At 38.5% G+C, this 14,854-nt stretch overlaps 1 protein-coding gene across 1 annotated transcript; it reads left to right on the plus strand.

The window, feature by feature from the left end:
* Positions 1-5,417: 5,417 nt before the first annotated feature.
* On the plus strand, positions 5,418-9,666 carry LOC135469815 (short-chain collagen C4-like). The gene is made up of 3 exons (XM_064748423.1): positions 5,418-5,517; positions 7,381-7,446; positions 9,173-9,666. Exons 1-3 carry the CDS (start codon positions 5,418-5,420, stop codon positions 9,664-9,666), a joined length of 660 nt encoding a protein of 219 aa, XP_064604493.1.
* Positions 9,667-14,854: the final 5,188 nt, after the last annotated feature.

Raw genomic sequence — 14,854 nt, forward strand, 5'->3', positions numbered from 1 at the left:
TTTATGGAATAGAGGGAAGCTTGTTTGGGGTATAGAGGGAATCCTGTTAATGGAATAGAGGAATTTGGTTTATGGAATAGAGGGTAGGTTGTTTATGGAATAGAGGGTAGGTTATTTATGGAATCGAGTGAAGGTTATTTATGGAGTAGAGAGAAGGCTGTATATAAGATAGAAGGAAGCTTCTTCATGGATCAGAGAGAAGGTTGTTTGTGGAATAGGGAGAAGGTTGTTTGTGGCATAGAGGGAAGGTTGTTTGTGGCATAGGGGGAAAGTTGTCTTTTCAATAGAGGGAAGGTTGTTTGTGGTATAGAGGAAAGGTTGTTTGTGGAATAGAGGGTGTGTTATTTGTGACATAGTGGGAAGGTTGTTTGTGCCACAGAGGGAATCTGGTTTATGGAATAGAGACCACTAGAATCTGACTCACAGGGACGTTCCCGTATGGAACTGGGGGAAGGTTGTTTTTTAATAAAGGGAAGGTTGTTTTTTAATAGAGGGAAGGTTGTTTATTTATTAGAGGGAAGGTCGTTTGTGGCATAGAGGGAAGGTTGTTCATGCTGGCGGATAGCAAGGGTGTTTTCCGCGAGTCTGTATGTCAGCGTGGTATCCCTTGCATAGAACTCTGGAAATCCTCTCTACCTCATTTTAACTCCACAAAACCACGTCTCACATTCAGATAAGGGTTAATCAACAGTGTTGGCGAGTTCCAAGCTGCAAGACAGATTACAGACTTAGTCGAACATGTTAAAGACATAGGACCTGGCACCATATTTATCAAGCCACTTTAGACCTAAGTCATCAATTGCGAGCGCTTAAAAATCCTAACTCAAACACTGGTTAGAACATTGTTGTACACTAAAGAATCATTAAAAAATTTTAATTTCTCAAAGCAAAGTATTTTAGTCGTGCGTGTGTTTGAATTGTTTACTTTAATGTCAAGACGTTTGTTGAATACAGGCCCAGTTTTTTCTATTTTCCATCACCTGGGCGTAAAACTTTTTAATATGACTATTTAGCCTGCCTAAATAAATGAAAAAGTTTCTGTGCTGGTAACTTGTGAAACAGTCTGATTTTACAGTATGGGTTAACTCAAGAGCGACAAGATATTACTAGTCATTTGGAAAACTAGCATCAAGTTTCATTTTTGTTTCATTTGCAAGCTGTACGCTTTTTCCGTTTTCCAGAACACTAAATCTCGCCTGTTTGGGGTAACGGTTGTTTTTTTTTTTTCTCCACCTACATCCTAATACCGTTAGACTGCAGATTTACTCATGAGCAAAATTTAAATTCCTACACCTATAACAGGTTGAGTATTGTAACACACTAGCGCAACCTTGTCAATCTTCAGAATTTATATCCAAGTACCATTATACAAACAAACCATACCTGTGTTCTTCTACTCTTACATCTTCATCCCTGTTACACTACAGATAAATCACACGTGGACTTTGTTAACTTAACTGTTCTAACAATAAAGACAATCCCTATGTGTACTCTGCTCAAAATATATTTTTCCTCTGTAACATTACAAACAAACCAAACGTTTACTCCTCTGTAAAACCACAGAGCACCCATACATATACTATACACTGACATTTGAGGGAAATCCCACGATTCCTCTTTTCCTGTGTTTTACTGATTTATTTTACTGGTGCTTTACGTCATACTCAAGAAGTATACTGCTAAGACACCGGGCATAGTCAGCAAGCAGCCCATGAGCGTCCGCAAGTTTCTAACAGATATCCCGACGTTCGTTCGGAGAGGAAGCCAGTATGATCAGGTCTTCAACTCACACCGACTCAAAGCGTTTGTTAGAAGCTCTTGGGTCATTGCGCCGCCCTGGCACTCCAACCACCTTGGTCACTCTGACACATTCACCCCTCTAAGATTGCAGATAAATAATACGTGTATTTAGAACACACAACATCACAGTTCTAACACACGAGACAATCCAAACGCATACTGTTTTAAACATATAACTTCAGCCTTGTAACATTACAGACAAACTTCACGTGTACACTGCACACCATACAGGCACACATCTAAACATACAGCTTCACTCTGTAACATTACAGACAAACCACACGTGTACACTGCACACCGTACGTGCACACATCCAAAAATTCAACTTCACACTGCAACACTAGAAAGTGCACGTGTATTTTTCTGAACATACAACATTCCTCTGTAACACTACAGACAAAGAATACGTGTATGTCTCTGAAGCTACAGCTCCATTCTGTGGCATTACAGACAAACGATACGTGTATTCTTCTGAACATACAACCTTGCTCATTAACACTGCAGACAAAGGATACTTGTACTCCTCTGGACACACAAGTTCACCTCTGTAACACTACAGACAAAGTATACGTGTTTTCTTTTGATCATACAACCTTGCTCCGTAACCCTGCAAACAACTGATACGTGTATCCTCTGGAGATACAGTTTCCATTCTGTGACATTATAGACAAAGGATACGTGTAATATTCTCAACATACATCCTTGCTCAGCAACACTGCAGACAAAGGATACAGCTCCATTCTGTGACATTATAGACAAAGGATATGTGTATTATTCTCAACATACAACCTTGCTCAGCAACACTTCAAACAAAGGATGCGTATATTCCTCTGGAGATACAACTCCATTCTGTGACATTATAGACATAAGGTACGTGTATTCTTCTCAGAGTACAACCTTGATCTGTAACACCGCAGAGATACGTGTGTACTTCTGATCATACAGCTTCACCCTGTATCACTAAAGACAAAGGATATGTGTATTCTTCTGAATATACAACTTTCGCTCAGTAACACTACAGACAAATAATACGTGTGTACTTTTGAACATACGGCTTAACACTATAGACAAAAGATACGTGTATTCTTCTCAACATACAACCTTGCTCAGTAACACCACAGACAAAGATACGTGTGTACTTCTGAACATACAGCTTCATTCTGTGATATCATAGACAAAGGATACGTGTGTTCCTCTGAACACACAAGTTCACACCTGTAACACTACAGGCACGCCAAACATGTACTCGCCACTGTGACACTTAAATCCATAGGCTTCTCTTGTGCACATCCATGTTCCTCACTCTTGTAGACACACCACAGACATAGAATACACTGCTGAGCCTTTTATGTCACATTACGGACTGTTTGGTACTGTATTGTAATCCGCTTAATATCTTCACCTATTGGACATTACCTACAGACTATGGACATGTACCCTGCATTTAATAGGACACAAAATAAAAATCATTTATGTGCGAAAGACCATTGATTGATCACTAGCCTTTTCCCAAGAGCTAATGTTCCCTGCGCAGCACAGAAACAAACTGAATAGACGTAGAATACAGTTCACGGCGGTGTCAGTATGTCCAAATACAAGCTTTATCTGCGATCAGTATTTGATTTCTTCATGCTATTCAGTTTTAGTGCTTGTACTTTCAGGATGTTGTAGAGATCATTGTGGACTTCCGGGTCCGGGATGGACGAGACGGACGGGACGGTATTCAGGGACCGTATGGACCACCTGGCTCCCCGGGAGAGAAGGGTCCTCCAGTAAGCGTTTCGAGCATGCGTACCTTTACTTTTTCAGTCAATTTAATTGAACAGAAAAGAAAGAAGAGATGACTCCACCACCTTAAATGCTGGATGAAGCAGTGATGTCAGTTTTGATAATTAAGTGCCACCCTCGTCAGCCGTATGATTAACCACATTTTCAAAACACACTAAAACGAACAATATTAACACATGTCCAGTAAAAGGTACAACCGTACTTGACAAAGACTACTGAACTTTACTGAGATAAAATTTCCACAACCAGCACAATTTCAGTAAGACCAAATAGTCGCTTTTCCAACAGCTTCAGATACCGGTGTATAATAACCTCACCCTCATCACAATAAAAGAACGCATAATCATAGAACATATAGCTGACACCAGTCGGTAATTTGAATGTCTTCCAGCGACCCTTTATCATCGCTGAATCAGCTTCCGTCACTTATCTTGTGATTAGTTCTCTCTCACTGTATAACTTGCCTGAAAATGGCAGCGTCTTAAATTGATTTTGTTTGTTTAAACAAAGGCAGATTTTTTTACCAGAATTCATTCATTTACCTTTTGGCACCCTGTAAATGTGCACTAGATATATAAAACACCATTTGTGCTATGTTCCAGATACTGTCTTTAAAAGCCCCTATATACGTAAAAGAAAAAGTTGATCAAAATCAATTTGTTTGATAGGGACAATCCTTCTTTATGGAGTTTAATCTGGAGAAGATTTTAAACATCTTAACAGAGAAGATGGCTGTTATGATCGCCGAGGAGGTCAAGCTGACACGCCCTGTAAAGCATAACGGGGACGATATGACAGGAGAGAGAAGGGCTCGTTCTGACTCCTCCTCCAGAGAAAACAAACAACAGACAGACGTAGATGAGTCCATGTGTAAATGAACCCCAAAGTGGGGTTGCACTAAAACACAAAACTGTCTGGCGCAGGTGGGTCTGTAACACATCAACAGTGGAGGTACACCTGAACACAAAACAATCTCACCTGATTGAGTCTGCCTGTATTACATCAGCACTGGTGTTACACCTAAAGACAAGACTGTCTCGCCTGGCTGAGTCTGTCTGTAATACATTAGTACTGGTGTTACACCTAAAGACAAAACTGTCTGGCCTGGCTGAGTCTGTCTGTGATACACTAGCACTGGAGTTACACCTAAACACAAAACTGTCTGGCCTGGCTGAGCTTGTCTGTAATACATTAGTACTGGTGTTACACCTAAACACAAAACTGTCTGGCCTGGCTGAGTCTGTCTTTAATGCACTAGCACTGGAGTTACACCTAAACCCAAAACAGTCCAGCCTGGTTGAGTCTGTCTGAAATACACTAGCACTGGAGTTACACCTAAACACAAAACTGTCTGGCCTGGCTGAGTCAGTCTGTAATACATTAGTACTGATGTTACACCTAAACACAAAACTGTCGGGCCTGGCTGAGTCTGTCTGTAATACACTAGCACTGGAGTTACACCTAAACACAAAACAGTCTAGCCTGGTTGAGTCTGTCTGTAATACACTAGCACTGGAGTTACACCTAAACACAAAACTGTCTGCCCTGGCTGAATCTATCTGTAATAGATTAGCAGTAGAGTTGCACCTGAACTCAAAACATTCTAGCCTGGATGAGTCTGCCTGTAATACACTAGCACTGGAGTTACAGCTGAATACAAAACTGTCTGCCCTGGCTTAATCTATCTGTAATAGATTAGCAGTAGAGTTGCACCTGAACACAAAACAGTCTAGCCTGGGTGAGTCTGCCTGTAATACATCAGCACTAGAGTTACAGCTGAATACAAAGCAGTCTGGCCTGGGTGAGTCCCTCTGTAAAAAAAATCAGCAATGGAGTTATACTTGGATACTAAACAGTCTGGCCTGGGTGAGTCCCACAGTAATACAACAACAGTGGAGTTACACCTGAACACAAAACTGTCTGGCCTGGGTGAGTAATACATCAACAGTGGAGTTACACCTGAATACAAAGCAGTCTGACCTGTTTGAGTCCGCCTGTAATACATCAACTGTGGATTTACACCTAAACACAAAACAGTCTGGCCTGGATGAGTCCGTCTGTAATACATGAGCTATGGAGTTACACCTGAACACAAACCCGCCTGGCCTTGGTGAGTCCGTCTGAGGTACATCAGCATTGGAGTTACACCTGAATACAAAGCAGTCTGGCCTGGTTGAGTCCGTCTGTAATACATCAGCTATGGAGTTACACCTTAACACAAATCCGCCTGGCCTTGGTGAGTCCGCCTTTAATACATCAGCTGTGGAGTTACACCTGAACACAAATCCGCCTTGCCTGGGTGAGTCCCTCTGTGATACATTAGCAATGGAGTCACACTTGGATACTAAACTGTCTGGCCTGGGTGAGTCCCACAGTAATACAACAACAGTGGAGTTACACCAGAACACAAAACAGTCTGGCCTGGATGAGTAATACGTCAACAGTGGAGTTACACCTGAATACAAAGCACTCTGGCCTGGGTAAGTGCCTCTGTAATACATCAGCTGTGGAGTTACACCTGAACACAAATCCGCCTGGCCTTGGTGAGTCCCTCTGTGATACATCAGTATTGGAGTTACACCTGAACACAAAGCAGTCTGGTCTGAGTGAGTCCGTCTGAAATACATCATCTATGGAGTTACACCTTAACACAAAACCAGCTGGCCTAGGTGAGTCCCTATGTGATACATCACCAGTGCAGTTGCACCAAGACATGAAATAGATTTTAAACTGCTGTGTAAGCTTGAACATGTCACCCGGGTTTATTAACACTTAGGAGTACAACATCAACGTTGAAAACTTTAGTCTTAGATGTTGGAGTGTATATTGTATTTAATATTTGGGAACAATTGTCAATAGTTTGTGCATGGGCATTTACTAAAAAAAAATACACGTGGAACGTTTTTATTTATTTTTTTTTTTATTTTTTCCTTTATATGTTCTAAGATATAAAAGGAGAAGAGATCAGTCCAGAAATTTAGTAGCTTGATGTTAGAACAACTCTGTTGGGGAAGAGTCCCATTTACATTGGGGTGGGGTTTGGTTCTGAGTTCATATATGATGTGGAGTCCAAAATATAATGCCTGTTAGTGGAAATTACATGGATACCAGTAAAGGGTCATAAAGAGACATAAAATATATCTAAATACGATTTTTTTTTATCTGAATTTTTTGGTATATCTTTCTTTTACTAAAAGGGAGTCATAATGATTTGTGACTGACTGGTATAAGATATAGGGAAGTCAAAGCTGTGTTTACCCCAAGCTGAATTTTTACGTATCGATATGATCAATTTACTTAAGTGTGACAAAAGCTGCAGTATTTATCCCTGGACACCTCATCTTAGGGTCGATTATTTATCTCTTTTAAGCCAATGTCTTTATTTTCGAATTTCTTGTCATGTTGCCTTTGATGCTAAACTCTTACTGCAAGGTCGTAATAAGAGGCTTATGAGTGCAAACTCATCCGATCTTAACAATGTCCACAAATAAGGACTTCCGGTGGTTTAACATAAGACATTAAAGCCTCCTCCTGTATGTGAAATCTGGGCCGACAAATACCTTTTCATATGTACGTTTTACCTATTTTTTAAACTCTCATTTTTTAAAACTTATTTTTCTTATATTTACTGTAAGAGATTGTATTTCACAAAACGGCATTGAACCTGGGCACGACACGAACCACCCGGGGTTCCCGTAAAATGTTATTTTTGTCGGTTAAATGGAAAAGAACTATTTGCATATCACGTTGTGTGTACAAAATCGTCGTGTAATTTTATTTGTTTATTTTTAGCGGGTGCGGTCTATACTCGCTGGGGACGGACAGAATGTCCAAGCTACTCTACCACTTTGTACCAAGGTACGTAGATATCTCGATTAAACTCTCTGACTAAACAAAGTAATGTAGCAATCATAACCAACTAAACCGTCTCGTACGCAGACCTAAATTTTAAATATATGTACGTGCGTACATATGGATACCCCCACCCAAACTAGTACAGGCAACATTTTCACTAATTATCGGCAAAAAGGGTATATCTAAAGTGATATTAAAATGAAATTGATTATTGTCCGTGATGTCTGAATAGAGTATCTTTGAGTCATAAAGGACCCCTTACAACTAGATAGAAAATCCTCCCACTTCGGTGCAGCAGAGTGGGGGGAATTTTTTTCATGCAAAAAAACACACAAAATTTGCTGTAATATGAAATACAATTACTAAAGAACATCTGTGTGAAAAATTGGAGTAGTGCTATTTATACTTTTGTTTTATCAAATAAGAAAGGCAGATTTTGATATTTGAAGGCGTTTTGATGCGAGATTTCCCTTCATAATTAAAATACAATTATGTGAACCAAACAGTTTCCATATATTTGGTGTCTAGTTATGGAGTAGTAAGCTATTATCAACGAAGTATAGTTTTGGTTCACGCAATCATATTTCTTCAGTCGAAAATAAAAAGAAATACTTTAGAAGTTCAGAGGAACTCCACACTCACCAAAATACATGTGTTTGATGCCTTCTAACGCATTTTCCACGTTGGTTCAGTGGTGACATGCGTACCTTAAAACCGTTGTGTGGAACAGGATAACGAGTTTGATTCCTATATTTGCATATTTGTTTTAGTGCTCAGCAATGTGAGGTAAGGAAGTGGGGGGAGGGGGCAGATTAATTAGAATCACACTAAATTTGTTTGTTATATATTATATTAATTATATTATATTAATTATATTATATTATATTATATTATATTATATTATATTATATTATATTATATTATATTATATTATATTATATTATATTATATTATATTATATTATATTATATTATATTATATTATATTATATTATATTATATTATATTATATTATATTATATTATATTATATTATATTATATTATATTATATTATATTATATTATATTATATTATATTATATTATATTATATTATATTATATTATATTATATTATATTATATTATATTATATTATATTATATTATATTATATTATATTATATTATATTATATTATATTATATTATATTATATTATATTATATTATATTATATTATATTATATTATATTATATTATATTATTTTATATATAAATTGTCAAGCTATAAGTTAATCAGTTTAAGAATATTATTGTCAGTCTATACAGATTATATACAGGATTCTTTCAATAAAAATTCAACGCTATTTATTTCAGCTTACAGCTTATCGTACAATTACACTGAGAAAGGGGCACCTGTTTATTAGTCAAGCTTCGTAATAAATCTCCATTAAAGACACAGTCATATATTCACGGTATAAGTCGTAAGACAAAACTCCTTTTACATATCAAGACAGCACAGAAAAAGATATTATCCAGTGCTTTTAAACACATACAGTTAGCTGATCGTTAACAACGAATGTCTTAGTATATTTTATCGTTTATACCTTTTACATAACAACTTTAACCGCATATCGGGGAAGTCCTTGCATCATTTCTCAAACGATCTGTCGCTGTGAGGAGGTTGGCAATCCACCTGAGCAGCAGAGGGACAATTTCCCATCCTGTTACAAGGAGTCCTTTTTATTATTACAGGTTTGATGGCCGGGTCACATTACCAGCACAAGGGTAGCGGTGGCAACCATTTGTGCCTTCCTCTAAATCCTCAGTGGAACAAGACTTTTGGCGGACACAAGTCTGAACCTTACCTGTATGGATCTGAGTTTGAACTTTACAACACCAATCCCGTCTTCCACCAGACGAACTCGGGCGGGGATTTCTTCCACCAAAGGGACATCCAGTGTGCCGTCTGTTACACACCCGGCAGACCGAGTCACGTGATGATCCCAGCCCGCCTAGAGTGTCCAATCGGATGGACCGTGGAGTATCTGGGGTTTCTCATGGCCGCACATTATTCTCACCGGAGGTCTGAGTACGTGTGCGTGGATCAGGACCCAGATACTCACCCCGGCACCGCTAAAAACGTCAACAGCAATCTGCTGTATATTGTAGAGGATGTGTGTGGCCCACTGCCGTGTCCAAACTATGTTGACGGTTATGAAGTTACCTGTGTTGTTTGCACAAAATAAATCGAAATTTTCGAACAATAAACTATCACATATTTGCAATTTCGGTCAACATCTGTACGCATTTAATATCTTTATTTCAAGAGGTGTTTTAGGCCGTAGTCAGAAATCCTTCTCATATACGATGTCGACCAGCGACAGCAGTTTAACCAATCGGCGAAAGATGCCCACGCCTCTAAGAAAACAAACCCATGTGCATTTTGCTCATTAACTTCCATGTACTGGTACGATAGCGTGGTAAAACTAGAGTAGTGGCCATTGTCCCGACACTGTTATCACGTTGGTGATGGTGTTGTATATAAGGCCCATGTTCCACAGCATTGTTGACATTTATTAGAACAATTCCACTGTATTCACGCCATATGTTAGAAAAGTGGGTCATTTGGTACAGAATTCAATGTAAAAATGAATAATTCAAATGCCTCCATAACAAACAAATTCAAGTATAACACATATAGCAATTACTGGAAACAAAAACGTACGTAATAGATACATGTGTGTTGACGTTTACTCACTGGTTTTAAGTTCTAAATTAGAGAGTTGGTAATAAATTCTGCTTTTTTGTGGTATGCACTATAGGCCAGTTTTCGAAAATTAGCTAAGCGGATAAATACCACAATGGTCCGAAGTCTATAGCACCAAATTGTATAAGAAGATAGATATCTAGCCACTCTGAACTTTATGTATCTCAGATTCCAAAAATGTGATTACTTTTTTTCCACTTGAGCATATTTTGTGTCTTTTTGAAAAAAGTTTTCTTAAAAAGAATAATCAGAATTGTGAATTAAATACAGAGGAAAACAGGTCAGATACAGATCTGCAATTTTATTGATTAGGGAGACTATTGCCTGCGGCTGGAAAAAAGTAGAATAATGTATAAATGCTCCTGTAAAGTACCACAAACCTCTGCTTATTTATAAATTAACAGCAGCAAAGGCATTCCCAAATAGATCATGTCCTTAAAAATTCTATAATTCCTTAATATAATTATTCGTTAAGAGATAGTAATTTTAAAGCAATTATGAAGACAAATTAAAACTAAATTTATTTATTTGATTTATTTGATTGATGTTTTACGCCGTACTCAAGAGTATTACACTTATACGACGGCGGCCAGCATTATGTTGGTTGGAAATCGGGCAGAGCCCGGGGGAAACCTACGACAATCCGCAGGCTCCTGGCAAACCTTCCCACTTACGGCTGGACAGGAAGCCAGCATGAGCTGGACTTGAACTCACAGCGACCGCATTGGTGAGAGGCTCCTGGGTCATTGCGCTGCGCTAGAGCGCTAACCAGCTCAGCCACGGAGGCCCCAAAACTAAATTTAGCTTTCAAGTGTACAATAACAACTTACAATGTGGCATGCAGCGTAAACTACATTTTCTGACCTACTTAAGAGAAAGAAATTGTAGAAACAACCGCAAATAAATATGACATATGTCTACACGTATTTACGTGCTTTTCCTTTCTCGTAGCGTAATAATAAGAATCAGGGGCAAAGGAAGTGTGAGCCGTGGTACATGTAGGTAACCTTTTAGTAACCGGTTAGTTTACTATTAATTTACCGCGTATCAGCCACCCGTACCTCCTCTCCCACCCCCACCCCCACCTCCCCACAGAAACTGATTAATCGGCAAAAGAAATTCTATTTATTTGATTTGTACTTTCGCCCTTCTCAGGAATAAGGCCATTGTTGAAACATGTTAAAATATTAGGCTGCGTAATTTTCAATACAATTTCCCCAGACAACACGAGCTTTTATGCAATACAGTGAACGGATTAAATAGAGTAACTATAAAACCGGTCAACTGGAAACTTAAATTTTCGAATCGAAGAAGTGACTTTGCCACAAGTCCCCAGTACAACTAAAGAATAGCAGATCGCCGAGGGGGTCAAGCTTACACGCCCTGTAAAGTATAACGGGGACATGACAGGAGAGGGAAGGGCTCGTTCTGGCTCCTCCTCTAGAGAAAACACACAACAGACAGACCTAGGTGAGTCCGTGTGTAAATTCATCAACAGTGGGGTTGCACTAAAACACAAAACTGTCGAAAACACACAACTATTTAAAGCACTAAAGCACAAAACTTTCTGGCGCAGGTGGGTCTGTCTGTAACACATCAACAGTGGGGTTACACCTGAACACAAAATTGTCTGGCCTGGGCGAGTGTGTGTTTAGTACATCAGCAGTAAAGTTATATCTGAACATAAAAACAGTCTGGCTCGGCTAAGTCGGCATATACTACATCAACGGTGATGTTCCACCAAAACAAAACAAAAACAAAAAAAAAATGTGAGTCTGTCTGTAACACAACAACAGTGGAGGTACACCTGAACACAAAACAATCTCACCTGATTAAGTCTGCCTGTATTACATCAGCACTGGAGTTACACCTAAAGACAAGACTGTCTGGCCTGACTGAGCCTGTCTGTAATACACTAGCACTGGAGTTACACCTAAAGACAAAACTGTCTGCCCTGGCTGAGTCTGTCTGTAATACAATAGCAGTAGAGTTGCACCTGAACACAAAACAGTCTAGCCTGGGTGAGTCTACCTGTAATACATGAGAAGTGGAATTACACCTGAATACAAAACTGTCTGGCCTGGGTGAGTGCGCCTGTAATACATTAGCAGTAGAGTTGCACCTGAGAACACAACAGTCTGGCCTGGTTGAGACTGCCTGTAATACATCAGCACTAGAGTTACACCTAAATACAAAACAGTCTGGTCTAGTGAGTTTGCCTGTAATACATTAGGAGTAGAGTTGCACCTGAACACAAAACAGTCTCTCCTAGGTGAGTCCCACAGTAATACATGAGAAGTTGAGCTACACCTGAATACAAAACTGTCTGGCCTGGGAGGGTCCCTCTGTAATACATCAGCACTGGAATTACACTTGGATACTAAACAGTCTGGCCTGGGTAAGTGCCTCTGTAATACATCAACAGTGGAGTTACACCTGAACACAAAACAGTCTGGCCTGGGTGAGTAATACGTCAACAGTGGAGTTACACCTAAATACAAGGCAGTCTGGGCTGGATGAGTCCGCCTGTAATACATCCGCATTGGAGTTACACCTGAACACAAAACCACCTGGCCTTGGTGAGTCCCTCTGTGATACATCAACAGTGGAGTTCCACCAAGACTTGAAATAGATCTTAAACTGCTGTGTAAGCTCGAACATGTCACCCGGGCTTGTTAACACTTAGGAGTACAACATCAACGGAGAAAACTTTAGTCTTAGATGTTGGAGTGTATATTGTATTTAATATTTCGGAAAAATTGTCAATAGTTTGTGCATGGACATTTACTACAGAAATTGCAACACATGGAACGTTTTTATTTATTTTATTTATTTCTTCCTTTATGTGTTCTAAGATATAAAAGGAGAAGAGATCAGTCCAGAAATTTAGTAGCTTGATGTCAGAACAACTCTGTTGGGGGAAGAGTCCGATTTAGATCGGGGTGGGGTTTGGTTCTGAGTTCATATATGATGTGGAGTCCAAAATATAATGACTGTTAGTGGAAATTACATGGATACCAGTAAAGGGTCATAAAGAGACATAAAATATATCTAAATACGATTTTTTTTATCTGAATTTTTTGGTATATCTTTCTTTTACTAAAAGGGAGTCACAATGATTTGTGACTGACTGGTATAAGATACAGTGAAGTCAAAGCTGTGTTTACCCCAAGCTGAATTTTTACGTATCGATATGATCAATTTACTTAAGTGTGACAAAGGCTGCAGTATTTATCCCTGGACACCTCATCTTAGGGTCGATTATTTATCTCTTTTAAGCCAATGTCTTTATTTTCGAATTTCTTGTCATGTTGCCTTTGATGCTAAACTCTTACTGCAAGGTCGTAATAAGAGGCTTATGAGTGCAAACTCATCCGATCTTAATGTCCACAAATAAGTACCTCCGGTGGTTTAACATAAGACAATAAAGCCTCCTCCTTTATTTGAAATCTGGGCCGACAAATACCTTTTCATATGTACGTTTTACCTATTTTTTAAACTCTCATTTTTTAAAACTTATTTTTCTTATATTTACTGTAAGAGATTGTATTTCACAAAACGGCATTGAACCTGGGCACGACACGAACCACCCGGGGTTCCTGTAAAATGTTATATTTGTCGGTTAAATGGAAAAGAACTATTTGCATACCACGTTGTGTGTACAAAATCGTCGTGTAATTTTATTTGTTTATTTTTAGCGGGTGCGGTCTATACTCGCTGGGGACGGACAGAATGTCCAAGCTACTCTACCACTTTGTACCAAGGTACGTAGATATCTCGATTAAACTCTCTGACTAAACAAAGTAATGTAGCAATCATAACCAACTAAACCGTCTCGTACGCAGACCTAAATTTTAGATATATGTACGTACGTACATATGGATACCCCCACCCCAAACTAGTCCTGGCAACATTTTCACTAATTATAGGCAAAAGGGTATATCTAAAGGGATATTAAAATGAAATTGACTATTGTCCGTGATGTCTGAATAGTGTATCTTTGAGTCATAAAGGACCTCTTACAACTAGATAGAAAATCCTCCCACTTCGGTGCAGCAGAGTGGGGGGAATTTTTTTCATGCAAAAAAAACACACAAAACCTACTGTAATATGAAATAGAATTACTAAAGAACATTTGTGTAAAAAATTGGAGTAGTGCTATTTATACTTTTGTTTTATCAAATAAGAAAGACAGATTTTGATATTTGAAGGCGTTTTGATGCGAGATTTCCCTTCATAATTAAAATACAATTATGTGAACCAAACAGTTTCCATATATTTGGTGTCTAGTTATGGAGTAGTAAGCTATTATCAACGAAGTATAGTTTTGGTTCACGCAATCATATTTTCGTCAGTCGAAAATAAAAATAAATACTTTAGAAGTTCAGAGGAACTCCACACTCACCAAAATACATGTGTTTGATGCCTTCTAACGCATTGTCCACGTTGGTTCAGTGGTGAAATGCGTACTTTAAAACTGCTGTGTGGAACAGGATAACGAGTTTGATTCCTATATTTGCATATTTGTTTTAGTGCTCAGCAATGTGAGGTACCGGAGGTGGGGGGCAGATTAATTAGAATCACACAAAATTTGTTTGTTATATATTTCTTTTATATATTATATTATATTATATTATATTATATTATATTATATTATATTATATTAT

The sequence above is a fragment of the Liolophura sinensis genome, chromosome 7 (assembly GCF_032854445.1).
Source record: "Liolophura sinensis isolate JHLJ2023 chromosome 7, CUHK_Ljap_v2, whole genome shotgun sequence".
NCBI classification, from domain to species: domain Eukaryota; kingdom Metazoa; phylum Mollusca; class Polyplacophora; order Chitonida; family Chitonidae; genus Liolophura; species Liolophura sinensis.